The sequence below is a fragment of the Saccostrea cucullata genome, unplaced genomic scaffold (assembly GCF_032062105.1).
Source record: "Saccostrea cucullata isolate Sc308-1 unplaced genomic scaffold, CSIRO_AGI_Scuc_v1 ctg463, whole genome shotgun sequence".
In the NCBI taxonomy this organism is placed as follows: Eukaryota; Metazoa; Mollusca; class Bivalvia; order Ostreida; family Ostreidae; genus Saccostrea; species Saccostrea cuccullata.
Genome location: NW_026925517.1, coordinates 149,294 through 167,883, shown reverse-complemented (window position 1 = coordinate 167,883; position 18,590 = coordinate 149,294). Strand labels below are relative to the sequence as shown.

Sequence of the window (18,590 nt, the reverse complement as noted above, 5' to 3'; positions counted from 1 at the left end):
GTTGACTTTAAACGAAACTAGTTATATACTTGTTTTATTAACTTATTTTTCAATAACTTTCCTCTTTTTTAAAATTTTAAATACGTAGAGCATGCTTTTGTGTATCTTATCAATTGAGAGATATAAATCCCTTATACAGATGATAAGGTTAAATTGTTACATAAGTTCAAAGTTTCCAAAAGTCTCTCTTCGAATATATATTCTTACGTAGTAATTTTGAGAAACTTTCTCGAACTTTTTTTGAAGTTACAATGTTATTAAGCTTACTCAGTGGTGATAAAACATATTGCTTTTGAATTAAGTAGCATAAGTTACTTATGATCAAATGGAAGAGAATTTCATAAACCAACAAAATAAATGTTTTCACATATAAAAGTATGGTGATCTTAAATCTTGTAATAACAATTTGAGGATGAGGTATATTGTCTACGTATTTTTCGAACGATCTTTGTGCTCTGGTCTCGAGGATCAAAATATTAACTTTTTTCTTGACCATTTCAAGTAGACAATTCAAACGTTCAAAAGAACGGGGTAAAATTTGGTGCAACATGATGAAAGACATAACTGTTTATTTACTTAAAGTTTTAATGAATCAAAGAAGACACCGTCATGTATCTTCATACGGCAAATTTTCGTGATTTAAGAAAAATAATTTGGGTTCGTGAGTTTTTAAATTTGATTCCATGGATGAAGAATTGTAATATAGAAATGTGTATGAAAAGTTATATTCAAGACAGACATTATCTATTTGTCTATTCATACCTCGAGCACAACAAAAATTTAGCCTGCACGAATGTTTATGATTTCATTGTATACATGTAAATGTATATGTATAGCTAGAAAGCTTCTAGTTTTTAGGTTTCTCATCTTGTCATCAGCGTGGTGCAGTGGTACAAGCGTCTGCTTTAGACAGTCGAAGAGTAAGAAGCTGATCCTAACGTCGCAGGTTCGAATCCACTGATACATGTGGATATCAGGCTTGGGGGCCATTAAACTTAGACGAGATCACTTTTGATCTCAGTCTCACTTTTCCACTATATATTCCTTTAGTAAAAGTGAGACTGAGATCAAAAGTTCTATGGCCCCCAGGCCAGTCCTTCGGATGAGACCGTATCAACTGTATCAATGGCAGGTGGTAATGCATTAATATAAGTGAAATATTCTCGAGAGGGACGTAACTCTTTCTGATTTACTAGTATATGTTAGGAGCTCGGATTTTATGAGTATTAACGTACCTCTTATGCTAACCCTCAACCAAACCCTGACTTAGGAAAGTCTAGATTTAGCGCATTGGAGATTTGGCTGAACTTACTTGTTGGAAGAAATCCCATGGGAGGACAGTTGATCCCGATTATCATGGACAGGGTTTCTAGTATCCAAGCTTCTTGATATGCTGAAATGGACTTAACGGCATTCGTGTCATCCGGACACTCCGTTCCAACGAGTGTTCCGATACATTCAATATAACTTTTGGCTTTCCTGAAAGAAGTTAAAAAAGATTACTGTAATGTAAATTAATCATATGTAGGTCACTTCAGTATGTTATGATAAGGTAGTTATATATTATTAATTAAAGTTCATACTCATTGTCATAAACCATAATTTTTCAAAAAAAAAAAAAAGGAATTTGCCCTGCAAACTATGACTTTGTAGAATTTTATTTTAAAGGTTTTCGAACAAAATTACAAAAATTCTGCAAAATTCTGCTTTACAGACAACAATAAGTACTCAATCTTTTCAAAAACGAACGGATATCGACATTCTTAATAATGCAATGTGTGTTATTTTTACAAAATTGTTTTTTTATGCAATGAAGTCTATATATTATAGTGTTCCTCCTGTTCGTGATACCTGCAGATTTGTCGCTCGTCCGGCTCCCCGGCGAATGTTATGGTCATGAGGGGGTTAACACAGGTCGTGTCCACTGTAGACTGGATCGCTGTCTTGTCGTAACACGTGCTCGCAGACACTAACAGGTCTTTGTAGGAAAGAGATCATTCATATTACTTTAAATTCAGGGACGAAAGGAAGATGTGTTTGTGAAACACTGATGCCCCCGTATGTCAATATAGCGAAACACTGATGCCCCCATATGGCAATATACATGATATAGCGAAGGTTAACTTTTCTCAAATGCAAATTAAATATGTTGGTACCCAAAGTAAGGCCTCCTCACAAGAAATGCAAAAAGAAATTTAAAACCCTAGCACAACCTGTTCAAAAGTTACGGCAAAGGTTAACGTTTTTTATAGTATATTATAGTATTATTTTTTAACTTTGTTACGTTTAAGGCTACTAGTATCTTATTTTTATAGAAAAAATATCAATAATGTGTTCTTTTAAAGTTGACAACTAAGAATATTTAGTAGAAAGTTGATCTACCGCAGTCATAAAAAAGATTTTTGAATATGAAATGGTCAAGTCTCTTATATTTATATACCTTTAAATAACAGAAATTAAAAATATATATGTGAATACACTTAAGAAAATGAAGTGCGAATGCACACTAAATGAAAATCGAACATTCCAAAAAATTGTTCTTTAAATCCTTCCCTCCCACTTACACACAGATAGGAACTGTAGACAATGTCAAATCTTGTCAGAGCGTATCCTTACCCTTCATATGTCTTATACAGAGCCTGGAAACAAATCTGTCCGTGGACGTAACTTGTTGGAAGAACTCGGGAAACGGATTAAGCCGTGAGCGCTCGCAGGGTCCCAATAGAGGTTCCATACAGGGTTTGTACTGGAGGTAACCTCTGCAAAACAGAGCACTGTCAATGTGATATTTAACAGGAAAATCCCATGGATATTAGGGGCACCTGGGAACCATGCAGCAACTACCCGCAGGCCCTAAATTTAGCCACCAGAATGACCATACTGTAGATATCTGTTATATTCTGGAATTAAAATTTTACATATGGAAGGAACTGAACTTGTCTTAGACTACCGGTATTCAAGGATTTCCCCAGTATTTCGATACAGTGTGGGCCAGTTGACATAATTATCTGAAAATTTCAAAATTATGATAGAAATAATATTTTCGGCAAAAATTAAAATGTAAAACTGATGTCGTATCAGGGTAGCAGGAGTATGTTTTAACATTTTTTTTTGCTTGTCCTATAGCTATATTTTCAGGTAACTTATTTTTGTCTTAGACTGCCCCTCCCCTACCCCCCTTTCAAAAACAAGTGCTACGCCATTGAAAATTTCTAAAGGAAAAATCAAGCTGTAAGCATTAAATTTTACGCTTGCAAGAGAAGGAAATCTCACAATTATACGCGTACGACAACAGAGGGATTGAAGTAATACTTTTTTTAAAGCTGTGTGTTTTGATACGTACTCACAAGACGTTGTAATAAACTTTGAGGTCGGGATCGTAGTGACGAGACTTAGGCCTTCATACATCATGGAGTTACACTTAGACATCTCAAAATAATTGCACACTGGAAATAAAATTAAATGCACATCATCATAAAGGTTAAAGTAATTGGTACTCGATATAAATTTGGTCTAGATTGACAGGTGATCTTATCCGAAAAGAATTTACCGGGCCTGAAGTAAAAGGACAGATGATCTTGTCTATATCTAACTGGTGTAGACAGATGATCTTGTCTGTATTTAATTAATTGGTGTAAACAGACTGATAATCTTGTCTTCACTTACCTGGTGTAGACAGTCAGATAATCTTGTCTACATTTACCTGGTGTAGACAGTCGGATGATCTTGTCTATATTCACTACCAGGTGTAGACAGACAGATGATCTTGTTTATATTCACTACCAGGTGTAGACAGTCAGATATTTTGTCTATATTTAACTGGTGTAGACAGTCAGATGATCTTGTCTATATTTACCTGGTGTAGACAGATGATCTTGTCTATATTTAACTGGTGTAGACAGACAGATGAGTTTGTCTATATTAACCTGATGTAGACAGATATTCTTGTCTATATTTACCTGGTGTAGACAGACATATGATCTTGTCTATATTAAACTTGTGTAGACATACAGATGATCTTATCTATATTCACTACCAGGTGTAGACAGACAGATGATCTTGTTTATATTCACTACCTGGTGTAGATAGGCAGATGATCTTGTCTATATTTACCTAATGTAGACAGATGGTCTTGTCTAAATTTACCTGGTGTAGATAGACAGATGATCTTGTCTATATTTACCTGGTGTAGACAGACAGATGATCTTGTCTATATTTACCTGATGTAGACAGATGGTCTTGTCTAAATTTACCTGGTGTAGACAGACAGATGATCTTGTCTATATTTACCTGGTGCAGACAGACAGATAATCTTGTCTTTATTTACCTGGTGTAGACAGACAGATAATCTTGTCTATATTTACCTGCTGTAGATAGACGGATGATTTTGTTTATATTTACCTGATGTAGACAGACAGATGATTTTGTTTATATTTACCTGATGTAGACAGACAGATGATTTTGTCTATATTCACTACCTGGTGTAGACATTCAGATAATCTTGTCTATATTTAACTGGTGTAGGCAGTCAGATAATCTTGTCTATATTTAACTGGTGCAGAGACACAGACAGATTATCTTGTCTTCATTTACCTGGTGTAGACAGACAGATGATCTTGTCTATATTTACCTGGTGTAGAGAGACAGATGATCTTGTCTATATTTACCTGGTGTAGACAGACAGATGATCTTGTCTATATTTAACTGGTGTAGACAGACAGATGATCTTGTCTATATTTACCTGGTGTAGACAGACAGATGATTTCGTTTATATTTACCTGGTGTAGACAGACAGATGATCTTGTCTATATTTACCTGGTGTAGAGAGACAGATGATCTTGTCTATATTTACCTGGTGTAGACAGATGATCTTGTCTATATTTAACTGGTGTAGACAGACAGATGATCTTGTCTATATTTACCTGGTGTAGACAGACAGATGATCTTGTCTATATTTATCTGGTGTAGACAGACAGATGATCTTGTCTATATTTACCTGGTGTAGACAGACAGATGATCTTGTCTATATTTACCTGGTGTAGACAGACAGATGATCTTGTCTATATTTACCTGGTGTAGACAGACAGATGATCTTGTGTATATTTACCTGGTGTAGACAGACAGATGTTCTTGTGTATATTTACCTGGTGTAGACAGACAGATGATCTTGTCTATATTTACCTGGTGTAAACAGACAGATGATCTTGTGTATATTTACCTGGTGTAGACAGACAGATGATCTTGTCTATATTTAACTGGTGTAGACAGACAGATGATCTTGTCTATATTTACCTGGTGTAGACAGACAGATGATTTCGTTTATATTTACCTGGTGTAGACAGACAGATGATCTTGTTTATATTTACCTGGTGTAGAGAGACAGATGATCTTGTCTATATTTACCTGGTGTAGACAGACAGATGATCTTGTCTATATTTAACTGGTGTAGACAGACAGATGATCTTGTGTATATTTACCTGGTGTAGACAGACAGATGATCTTGTCTATATTTATCTGGTGTAGACAGACAGATGATCTTGTCTATATTTACCTGGTGTAGACAGACAGATGATCTTGTCTATATTTACCTGGTGTAGACAGACAGATGATCTTGTCTATATTTACCTGGTGTAGACAGACAGATGATCTTATGTATATTTACCTGGTGTAGACAGACAGATGATCTTGTGTATATTTACCTGGTGTAGACAGACAGATGATCTTGTCTATATTTACCTGGTGTAAACAGACAGATGATCTTGTGTATATTTACCTGGTGTAGACAGACAGATGATCTTGTCTATATTTACCTGGTGTAGACAGACAGATGATCTTGTCTATATTTACCTGGTGTAGACAGACAGATGATCTTGTCTATATTTACCTGGTGTAGACAGACAGATGATCTTGTCTATATTTACCTGGTGTAGACAGACAGATGATCCTGTCTTTATTTACCTGGTGTAGACAGACAGATGATCTTGTCTATATTTACCTGGTGTAGACAGACAGATGATCTTGTCTATATTTACCTGGTGTAAACAGACAGATGATCTTGTGTATATTTACCTGGTGTAGACAGACAGATGATCTTGTCTATATTTACCTGGTGTAAACAGACAGATGATCTTATCTATATTTACCTGGTGTAGACAGACAGATGATCTTGTGTATATTTACCTGGTGTAAACAGACAAATGATCCTGTCTATATTTACCTGGTGTAGACAGACAGATGATCTTGTCTATATTTACCTGGTGTAGACAGACAGATGATCTTGTCTATATTTACCTGGTGTAAACAGACAGATGATCTTGTGTATATTTACCTGGTGTAGAGACATAGACAGATGATCTTGTCTTCATTTACCTGGTGTAGACAGACAGATGATCTTGTCTATATTTACCTGGTGTAGACAGATGATTTTGTCTATAATTACCTGGTGTAGACAGACAGATGATTTGGTGTATATTTACCTGGTGTAGACATATTATCTTGTCTTTATTTACCTGGTGTAGACAGACAGATGATCTTGTCTATAATTACCTGGTGTAGACAGACAGATAATCTTGTCTATATTCACCTGATGTAGACATATTATCTTGTCTATAATTACCTGGTGTAGACAGACAGATGATTTCGTTTATATTTACCTGGCATAGACAGACAGATGATCTTGTGTATATTTACCTGGTGTAGAGACATAGACAGATGATCTTGTGTATATTTACCTGGTGTAGAGACATAGACAGATGATCTTGTCTTCATTTACCTGGTGTAGACAGACAGATAATCTTGTCTATATTTACCTGGTGTAGACAGACAGATAATTTTGTCTATATTTACCTGATGTAGGCAGATGATCTTGTCTCTTGTCTATAATTACCTGGTGTAGACAGACAGATGATCTTGATCTGCCCGAAGAGACTCTCCCACGGAGACGTCTGTTGGAATGAGGGGTCATTGTAACATGGGATAACGGCCTGTTCATAGCATTTAGAAAACTCTCCGTAACTCCTGACAAATGAATGAATTTTATATTTAATCATTATAACATGTATATTTAAAATAGTTGTAGATTCGAATCAAGTAGATTCAAGATGAGCGAGAAAATCTACGTTAAAGCTCGATTGTTACAAGAATTGATTTTCAATTTATTTTTTAATAATTTATTTTCACTATGTGTAATATAACGGAGAAAATACAAAAGCTTTATGAAAATACATAATGCAAGAGTGCACAGTATACACTATAGGAAAGCTGGTGACCGTGATATACGAGGGGTTATCAAAAAGTTCGTGGACTAGTGCCATAAAATTAAAACGGCTTTAGGTAGATCAATGAATTTTAAAATATCTAGTTAGCATCATCTTTTCTACCTAAAGAATAAACCATAAGTCATAAGTTTTATTATTTAATAAATTAGTAATGTTTTTGTAGGCAGTGGTATGTCCAGGCGGCGCAAACTTGAATACGACGTTTTCGCGACCTACGTGTAAGTGAGAAAAAACTCTTTTGATATGAACATTTGACCTCTAAACACCCCGTTAATTCAGGTATGTGTTTGGACACAATTGTTCCATACAATATGAAATTTTTACTCAATTCTGGAAGTTCTATGAAATTTTATCGTAAATTTTACATGGAGTGCCCAAACAAATAAGGCCTTGAATGTGACGTCAGAAGGGTGGACGGGTTTCCTTTTCCCAACATTCAATAAAGTTTTGCCCCTGAAAAAAAATTGGTATAGACCTAAGAAATGCTTAAACTAGCCGCAGAGAAATAATATGCATCCAGAGTACTTGTCTTTTAATGTTAAAATAGATTCAGAGAGAAAAAGGAAGCACATTTAATGTCAATTTGTAGTCAAGGTGTGAAAAATCAATCACGTCAAATAATGACGTTGATCATGTGTTGTAGATATTGAACTCCAAAAAGCAAAATATGCTGGCATAATCAAGCGAGGATCTCTCCGAATGTATAAATTCTTTTGGGATATTATATTCATTGAAAGCCACTGTTCATGGCATTGTTAAGTCATATAAACAAGGCGGGTTTAAGGTTCACTTAGCTCCACGGAATATCATCAAAAAAGGTGTATGAGGTAGAAAAAGCGGACATTGAAAAACAATGACGTTGTCGGACGTCATGAAATTAAACGGCGACAGCGCCGGTTGATCATATAATGTTTCTTTTATTTTATAATAATTTGGCAAATAATGAACGTATCAAGCTAAAATTTTCAACATTTCCTTATTTTTTGTTGTTTTATGTTCCATATAAATTTTGAAAGCACAGACTACATAGTATTAGTTTTATAGCCTCAGTCCACGAACTTTTTGATAACCCCTCGTATATTACAGTCACCAGCTTTCCAACAGTGAGTATACATAAACCTTGAAGGGTTACTCTCATTAACTGAATTGATGAACTTACAACGGTTAATGATGACAGATACCGTATTACAAGATGTCAGAAAGCACGTTCACGACTTTAAACTTAGACATGACATGTATTTATCGATTGATGATATAATATATTAAACTTTGTACATGTAGGTAATGATGGTTAAAACAAAAGCCAATTGAAATTCTATTTTACACACTTTGATATTATAAAATCTTCAGCATCTTACTTGCACAGATCAGGGAATGTGTCGGGTTTCTGGAGATCTGTGGTTTTCATGTCAATGTTTTGTGCAAAACAAGCCTCCAGTTGTTTTTGATCACATACTGAAAAAATATCATTAAAAATTTTTTTTCATGTATTATGACATAGTTCAAAATTGAGTTTACTGAAACAAGGTATCAACACCTAGACAACCCTAGACTTTCGATCGTGTCTGTAATATACGGAAAAATGACATCTTTAGAAATATGCTTTTTCAGCGATTTCTTTTTTTATTGAGAATATTTATGGAGAGATCAACATAATATGAAATCCATATGACATATTGCTCACCTGAGCATTGTGGCTAAAAAAGGCAGAATTTAAATCAGTTCATTATATGTTCAATTTGAGTGGGGTGGTATGACTTGAGCAAGCTAGAGTCTATATATACACTAAGCTATGATTGTTGCATGTGACCTTGGCTTTATTCCCATTAAGCTTTAACTTTCATTGTGTTCCTATACCACACCCAGGGCCTTGATTTGAAATCTGAATATGACCAATCAAAGCTTTGCCATTCTTGAGATGAAGTTTAATATTTTACCAACCCCAGGCATTATGACTGAAACAAAGTGAATTTACACTAACCGGGAATGTTTTCATATGAATATATATATTACATACTAGTATGTGAAGTGTTTTTAAAAAAGCCATAGTCCTTATTGTTCAAAAGTTATAGCCGAGATTAAAGAAGTTTTTTTTGGGGGGGGGGGGGGGGGGGGGGGGGGGGATAAGGCGTACGAAGTGCCTATAGTGCGACCGATATGAAGTGAAAAATTTAATCTCAATTATATCCAAATTTTATTTGATATTTCATCTAACATTAGAATATACTTAATTAATGTAATATGTCTACAATTTACAAAAATCTCACAAAGAAAGAAAATGATTTGCCTATGAAAAAGCATACACACTCTAAAAAGAACAAAAATTACCATTTTCTCATATTTAAACATATTTTTTTTTCAATATGAGTGTCTCTTAACTCCATTTTTTTGAAAGATAATCCTAAAGTTTGCAATCAAATATACATTTTTTTTGGTTTTCAAAAACATGGAGTGAAAACCCACTATATCTGAAAAGTTCACTTTTATGATAAAACATTCGCATCTTTACGAGAAATACTTCAAGTACACTAAGTCAAAGGTCAAAGCACAAACATGATTTAAATGTCCAAATTAAGGAGAGGGCTAAAATACGCTTCGCCTGCTGCCCAATCCCATTCACCTATGTGAATAAAATTGTGTATAAATAAATAAATGTCCAAAGTCATCATGAGCCATGTAGCATAGTGTTTAGCTTGTTAGTTTCAAAGCAGTATGACACTTCGGATTCTTATTGCTATATAGGGTTTGAATCCCAAGAATACCATCTAATATTTTTATAAAAGAAAAAAATTAAGAGATTTTTTTTCTCTCACAAAAGTTTTTTTTCTCATGATTTCATAAATTTCAATAATGAGAAGTGAATTTGAATACTGAATTGACATATTGAATATATATGACGCTATAGGCATTCTAACAGCCTTGTTCCCCATCTTCTTTTTTAAAGTACTTAATCTCCGACGCCAAGGTTAAAGGGTCAAAGTTATTGGTATCTAATGAAAGATCTTGTCACAAATAATACATATTTAAAGTATGAAAGTCCTAGTATCTACCGTTCAAAAGTTATAGCCAAAGTTAAAGTTTGGATTTTTTGTGTAAGTGTGTAAATCTCCAAGGTCAAATTTTGTGGTACCCAGAGAGAGGTCTTGTCACATGGAATAACATATTTGAAGTATAAAAGTCATGGCTCCTTTGAATCAAATGTTATGGGCAAGGTAAACGTTTTTGCAGACAAACAGATAGACAGAAAGACGGACGTCGGACACTACAAAATCTATATACCCCCGAATCTTCGATTACAGGGGCATAATAAAAAAAAATACCTGGTTCTTTTTCTTTACAAAAGATTTCCTTTTGTGTCTTCATTTCTTGAACCATCGTAAAATAGACTTCATTGTTAGTTTCGGCGCATTCAAATGAGTATTGTGCATAGCAGTTTCTCAAAGTGTCATAAAATCTATAAAAAAAAAATAATAAATTACATCATATCTGATATAAAATAACAACAACAAAACGGAAAAATCCCAAGAAAAGTGCGTATCAAGGTCTGTCATCTCAAACCTAGATAAAATGAGATGAACAGCAGAACTTTAATACGTCTGTTATAATATTTCGATCTGTGAAAGGCGGAGGGGTGTAAAGATGCCTTTTAAAAAACAGGCTTTAAAAAATTTTCCAAAAGGATTTGGAATTTTTTACTATTCATAGATTTATGCACTTTTAGAAAATTACAAATTTCATATTAAGTTAATGATATTTTTTTCTGATTATTTCGCTTTATAAAATAAAATGTTGTTTTTAATTAAATGCATGGTACGTCACAACCTTATGACAACAGCAATACATGTATCATTTCCCAACATTTTGTCAAAAATGAATATAATTTTTGTCCTGTATATAGTTTATGAAATAATTTTAAAAGTTTATCTGGGACAACCCTCGTATAAAAGAAATAATACCACACATGTAACGCACTGTAATAGGTGTTTTGCTCTTGGATAACAACTTCTGGATGACTGCTAGTCAAAAATAATCCGCCGACGGGTTTCACCTAATTATATTCTTTTTTATGACAACCCTGTCTTTAGTATACCTACTTAGAAAACTTGTGAAGGTCGGAGAATAATTGCGTGAACAGTACGCCTCCTACGTTATCCCTAAACAAACAACAATATTTGTATCTATGGACAGCTAAATATTTTCTACAGCCATTATTATGTCAAATACGAGGGCTGTTGGGAAATTATATTTTTACTCCATAAAGGACAGCTGAGATTAATTCATGAAAAATCGTCGACGTTTTATAAAGAGGCATATAGGACATAATCAATTATTTACCGTGAACTTATGAACTTGCATAATTATGTTTACGTATATCTATCTGGAGCAGCATCGCTAGGAGATTCTCAGACTTGTAAATCAGGGTACCATTGTGGCAACACACTTTGAAAAAATTACGCACTTTGAAAAAAAATTTCAAAGTGCGTTAAATTTGGGACACACCCAACGCACTTTGAAAAATTTTTTCGAAGTGCGTTAGGAGTGTACATAAACATTTTTTACCATGGGTACATTTAACGCACTTTGAAAAAAATATGTATAAAATATTCTATCCTTAGATTTTAGTAATTAAGAGAATCAATTTGTAATAATTATATCTTTCGAAAATCTTTTTAATTTACATGTACTCATTTAACCTCATTGAGAACAAGGAGAATACGAAAAGAAGGTCTCTCAGCCCAACTCTTTTTTTTTTTATATATTGTACATAGCCGTCGGTAGCAAATTAAAAGTATATTCATGTATTATGTACATCTTTGCAAAACATTTGTGTGCCTAAGCCCCCCTCCCCCTCTCGGTACCGATGCCTATATGCTACACACAAATATATGTATTTACATAACTGGTATGACGTTGAAAACTTTCAATAAGTTTTAATTTACATAAAATGCATGAAAATTGGAAAAAATTAAGTGCAGTAAAATATTTGAGAGAGAAAGAATTTTCAAAGTATGGAAAAATCAAAATCGCTCACTTTCATATCCTGAAGTGACCTCATCGCCGAAGAGTTATCAAACAGGTTCAATCATTTATCATACCTAAGATTTGCAAGAATGTTGATCAAGCCATTCACATTTTTTTTCAAAGTGCGTTAATATGGTCGATATTAATGCACTTTGTAAAGAAATTTTATTTTTTCAAAGTGCGCTGAATTGGTCCCAAATTTAATGTACTTTGAAAAAAATTTTCAAAGTGCGTAATTTTTCAAAGTGCGTTGTAACATACCATAAGATGTTCTCATTTATACACAAAAATCAGGATACATTACCAAGAGTTTTTACTAGATATAAAATAATGAAAAAACTAGTATTTTTAGAGAAAAAAAGTACATGTAGTATAAATATAGTTTTAGCTGGTATTTCGAAAAGAAAAATGATTAAGAGGAGTCGTACAGTGTTACATTGTACCAGACATCAAAAATTCCCAAAAGGTCCTTCAATAATTGGAACTTTTCAATGAAACAAGAGATAAAGCATTATGTCCTTAAGTGCCACCAAATTAAGTGCATACGTACCGACAAGCATCTTCTATCCACAAGGACTTCATGGCGGGGGAGTCTCGACATTCCAACAGCTTGTCCTCTGGACACATGATTGGCGGACTGTCCGCGACCACTGCAGAAAAATAAAGCTCAAATCGAGGATTTGCTTGGTATCAAGATCCGGGAAATTAACGTGTCCTATTGATCGGAATTAATCAAGTTATACACTAGCGTTGTAGGGTAGGATTTCCCTCAAGGTCAGCCCCCCCCCCCCTCTTTGGAAATCTGTTGTCACCCCCCCCCCCCCCGGAAATCTGTAACATTTCCAACATTTATTTCTTTTCATTTCCGGAATTTTTGCAAAGTACCTCTCCGACAATTTTAATGTTTACCAAGTATCTGACATACTTTGTCAAATGAGACTTTAAACCACTCTAAAAACATCTATCTTGTCATTCTTTACATTCTTAGCTAAATGTCAGCATCTGAAACCTTGGTAAATAAAATGAGACACATTAAAAGCATCTTCCATTCATCTCAGATTCATGTGGGACATAGAAGTACTTAATCAGAAAACTGCACCAACATCTTCAACCTGGTTATAGTAAAGAAGTATTAATTTTCAATCTTCGTTTGTTTATTTGAACTGGTCGCCGTGTTGTTGTCCCAATCCCTCATGAATGTAAAAAGACTCTGCTGTAAGATTTCCTACTATGAAGTCAGTTTTCGTTGGTAAAATCAGGTAGATAGACCCTTGAGCCTTTTTTTTCAGAGGGAGGGGGGGGGGGGTGTTGCAACCACTATTGAAATAATTATTTCAATTGTGATTGAGAGTGCATTTCAATAATAAGCATTGATTGCAACCACTATTGAAATACGACCACTATTGAAATAATTATTTCAATAGTGGTTGAGAGTGCATTTCAATAACAAACATAGGCTGCAACCACTTTTGAAATAATGTTCACTTTTGAAATAAGATTTTCAATAGTAATTGAAATAATGATTTCAAAAGTGATTCAAATAATGATTTTGATAGTTGCTGATACTTATTCCAGTACAAAAACCACATTGCAAGACTTATTAAAATAACTATTATAAATTATAAGGATTAATTGTTCATTATGTTCTCCAATATTTTAAATTCATTTATTGAGTTTACTATTAAAATTACGACTACTTGTGGATTATTATTTCAACAGAAGTTGAAAATACATTTCAAAACACCACCACATTTTAATTACTATTGAAATATCACCTACCATTGTAATAAACCGAATACTAAATTCCCTAGAAATTTTGCTTTTTAAGAGCCATTCTCTGTAATAATTTGAAATTTTATATAGGAGCTGTGGCACGCATAGTCTCAGAATTTCTCCAAACTCACTATGATAAAAGTCATTGATACCCTAAACTGAAATCAGGCAAAAATTGGTTGCTATGTTTTATAGTTACCATGGGAACCTGTCTTAAAGTTCGAAAAATGGCATTTTTTAACATGTTTAGAGCCCCATAGTTAACATTTGCGGCAAAGCAAACAATTGGCAATGACCGTTTCCAAAAGTTGAGGGTCAGATGTCTCAAATGCATGATAAACATGGTTGGTAAATCAACTATTACATACGTTACTATGGTAACAAAGTATTCAAAAGTAAAAAAAAATATTCATTGAATTTTATAAAGTCATACACGTAAAAATAAAAGCAATTATAGGATAAAATGTGACCAAATAATAGAAAAAAGAGCCTTGAAACATATACCAAAAACAAAATATGATATTTCATTTTGGTTGGCAATGGTTGCCAAGGTTTTTATTCCACAGAGAGCCTTCAAAGTATCACTCTGTATGTTTAAATCTGATCCTATCTTTTAAAAAAGCACATTTCTTCATAACTAATGATCAATTTTTAAAGATGTTGGTGTGCTCCTAGTTTTCCCATTTGAAAAAATTCAGATTAGATTCTTTAAATAGAGCGTTGCTATGGAAATAAGCAGAAAATATATGCTTAAAAACCTGAAAAATATTTTCTTTCCTTGGATACGTACCGTTAAATGTGGATTCCCAAAACTTTTATGATTGATATTTATTAACAGCTAACCTGACTTTTAATTTTGACTATCATCCAATCTCTAAGTGGATGCAAGAAGTTGACACACAGGGTTTAATATTGATATAAAGTTCACAAAATCGAACATTTTCCCTTCTTGGTAACCATAGCAACAGTGTTGTTTTCTTCATCAAATTTTATCAATATATGATATTCAACTTCAGTTCTAACAGATAAGTAATATTCAAGCTGATTCCTTTAATTTGTTTCTTGATTAAATGGCAATTTAATTCTTAATGTAGCGAAAAATAATTCACTTTTAAGCACTGGTACTTTGTTTCCATGGTAACACTGCAAAGTAGCAATTATACCAAATTTTTCTTATGGTTTTGGTGTTGCAAGTCCTAAGGATGTATATTTGCCAGTCTTGAATTTTCATGTTTTTCCTCAAGACAGTAGCATTAACCAAATCTTAGTTACTGGTTTTGCATGGTTACACTGTGTAACCATGGCAACCATAAAATTTATTTAGAGAATAATATTGCTTATACTTATATACTTAAGGTCAAACATTTTCATTGTTTTTCTTAAGTCGCTGATTGAGTTTGAGCATGTAACACCTACCATTAGTGAATACGGAGTGTTTTTCAGCATATTTCAGCATTTTAAATGTATTTCAAATGTACCCTGGGTTACCACTTACTTAGAGATATATTCTATAAAGTTTCTTTGCAGTATAAGTGACATCAAGGTGTCATGTTTTTGTGAGAATGGTTTGTTTGCTTTTTCTAGTTTTTATTAAGCCACAGTCAAGATTTAAATTGGCTGAAAATCTCGATTTTTCAAACTTTTCCGGCTGTTGCCATAGCAACCGAGACACATAGCAACGGAATTTTGATTGATATTTGTTTCTAGTGTCAAGTACTAAGCATGGGTGAAGTTTCATCAAAATCGGTGACCATGCGTGGCAACGAAGTTTAAGTGGTTACAGAGAATGGCTATTAATATCTTGACTAGTAGACTTTGACTTTGCTATCCATATTTGTAGTGCAGGTAATTCCATGAATATGAGCAACAATTTAGTTCTATACTATATTCTTTTTATTAAAAATAACAATATATTCCCCAGAAAGCTTGTACACAAAATTATCAGTCTTCCTTCTTTTTTTTCAATTTATTTTAGATATTCTAATTTCTACATCTAGATGTACTTATGATCCTTTCCTTTTCAAATCTGTGACAAAAATGAACATTATATACCAAATTATATCCAAATGCATATATCAATTGATTGTGTGTTGGTTTTCGCCGATTCGACCAGATTCAACGAGAGCTTGCTTATAACCTTTGCATACAAATTTGAATTATAGGTACATGTAGATCAGTTTAACGAAAAGTGTTTGTGTATTAATTGAAATTTCTACAAATAAGAAAAACAAAAAACAACTTTTGTTATCATATTTTTAACTCAATAAATTAGTTTCTTGTGTAAGAAAACAGAATGTGTAATTCATCCTTATATTTGTTTTAATATTTGGGCTACTTCTATGAAGCTTGCAATGTGATTTTGGTATTGTCAGTAACTATTAAAATAATTATTTTAATATCTATTGGAATCATTGTTTAAAGCACTATTGAAATCAATATTTCAATCACTTTTGAAATATTTATTTCAAAAGTAAACATTATTTCAATAGTGGTTGCAACTTATGTTTGTTATTGAAATGCACTCTCAACCACTATTGAAATAATTATTTCAATAGTGGTCATATTTCAATAGTGGTTGCAACCAATGTTTGATATTGAAACATACTCTCAACCACTATTGAAATAATTATTGCAATAGTGGTCGTATTTCAATAGTGGTTGCAATCAATGTTTATTATTGAAATGCACTCTCAACCACTATTGAAATAATTATTTCAATAGTGGTCGTTATTTCAAGGGGGGTCTTGTCTAGAGCTAATTTATCGCGAGGGATGGTTTTAAAGGGGAACTCTATAAGATTGGTACTTCGATCAAAAAAGGTAAAGCAAACACTGGTTTCTTGATACGGATGGCGAAGTTTAACTGTCTTTAGGTTATAGCCTTAAGTTTAAAATATGAGGTAAGTTTAGGGTATTTTCAATTTGTTTTCTCTGTTCATATTTAAGTAAAGGCGATGTGAAAAGCTACTTTAAATTTTTTTTAAACAATTGGACGCGCGATTTATGTATACTTGTAAAATATGATGTAAATACATACTGTTAACTATATATACCACGTCCAGGGAAACTGGAATTCAGTGATGCATATGGTTTATTCAGAACAAAATTATGAAGAGTCAGAAATAGTCAAAACATCACAATTTTACCTGATGCCAAACAGAAGATTAACAGTATCCCCGTTTTTGAATCCATGATGCACACTCCCAGCGGCCAAGAAAACGAACCTGTCCCCCGATCTCGTCCTGTAGCAGTGAACTGACCCGTCACTTGGCCGGAGTCCCGCGGAGTGCTGTCCACTAATTAGTCAAACTCGAATGACCTGTACATAATACAGACTTTTGTGAACTGTAGCTTATTTAATCTTTTACTTTTATACAGGTTTTTAAAAGATAAATGATGTAAAACATTGCTTAAGTTCTTTGACCATCAGATTTTGGGGATTAAAATTCAGGAGAGTAAGTGAGAGAGATTTAAAAGGGCTGAGGTTTGGCAATCCGTCTCTGATTTCCGAGGTGCGTGAAGGTTCTGATCACATTGCATTGTTTTAAATGGACTTTTTCACAGTATTATTGATGTCAACCTGTCGACCTGTCTACCTGTCGACCTGTCAACCTGTCGACCTGTCTACCTGTCGACCCGAGCGATCAAATGACTTTGAAATATATATTTACACGCATTTATGTCTTCATATTCCATGTCGACGCGTTGTGTTTTTGATAAATTCATTTAATATTGTTAAAATCGATTTCAATAATGGCAAATATTCATTAATATTCAAATTTGATTCATATGCAAAATATGGTAATTTATTTTATTTTATACATTTATGAATATTGATGAATATGCAAAAAAAAATATTCTTACGAGAAAAAAAAATTGGAACTAGTCTTATAAAAAAATGTTAAAATCGATTTCAATACAAAAAAAAATGTTAAAGTGATATATGGCGTATTTTTGATAAGTTCAGGCTAACTAAAATTAAAAAGATCTTTCTATTTGTTTTGTTACTTTTATATAAAGATAGGACTTTCCTGTTAATTACACAATTTAAATCAGTCGCGTTTCATAGATATCACAGATTTAAAACAATAACCGATTTATTTCCGACTCGGAAATAAATAACAGACACCGTTTCAAGTCAATTTATCTATTAGAAACGAGGTTATATTTAAGTTCAAAATGGGTGAAAATTTGAATTTGAACGTTAATAACAAATAACAAAAATCTGCGCTTAATCTCGTATTTTTATATTTTAGCTCAGATACGCCATATATGGCTTTAACATAATTGAATACAAACGAATGGATCTCCATTAATTTTCGTCCGCAGGTGTAAACAGAATAAGTATGTGTTAACTTCTGGCAGCTGATTAAAAAAACGGATCAATTTAAAATTAAAAAAAAAAATCAAAAGCATGTGTTTTGAGGCAAAGTCAAGTTTGAGTGAAATCTTCGGAGTTTTTAATTAATAAAAAAAGCAAAATATTCGTTTCAACCTGAACAATACTTGAAAGTACTCT

At 33.3% G+C, this 18,590-nt stretch overlaps 1 protein-coding gene across 1 annotated transcript; it reads right to left on the bottom strand.

Moving 5' to 3' along the window:
• Positions 1-1,250: 1,250 nt before the first annotated feature.
• Positions 1,251-17,351, bottom strand: LOC134269064 (uncharacterized). The gene is made up of 9 exons (XM_062751282.1): positions 17,218-17,351; positions 12,850-12,949; positions 10,598-10,731; positions 8,636-8,732; positions 6,887-7,017; positions 3,344-3,446; positions 2,617-2,759; positions 1,852-1,978; positions 1,251-1,479 (listed from the first exon to the last, which is right to left on the bottom strand). Exons 1-9 carry the CDS (start codon positions 17,261-17,263, stop codon positions 1,251-1,253), a joined length of 1,110 nt encoding a protein of 369 aa, XP_062607266.1. The 5' UTR covers positions 17,264-17,351.
• Positions 17,352-18,590: the final 1,239 nt, after the last annotated feature.

Coding starts and splice junctions, on each gene's coding strand:
- LOC134269064 (XM_062751282.1), bottom strand. CDS start 17,263: ATGGATTCAAAAACGGGGATACTGTTAATCTTCTGTTTGGCATCAG. Junction 12,950..17,217: donor AATCTTCTGTTTGGCATCAG/GTAAAATTGTGA, acceptor ATTTTTCTGCAG/TGGTCGCGGACAGTCCGCCA. Junction 1,979..2,616: donor CTGTATAAGACATATGAAGG/GTAAGGATACGC, acceptor TTTCCTACAAAG/ACCTGTTAGTGTCTGCGAGC.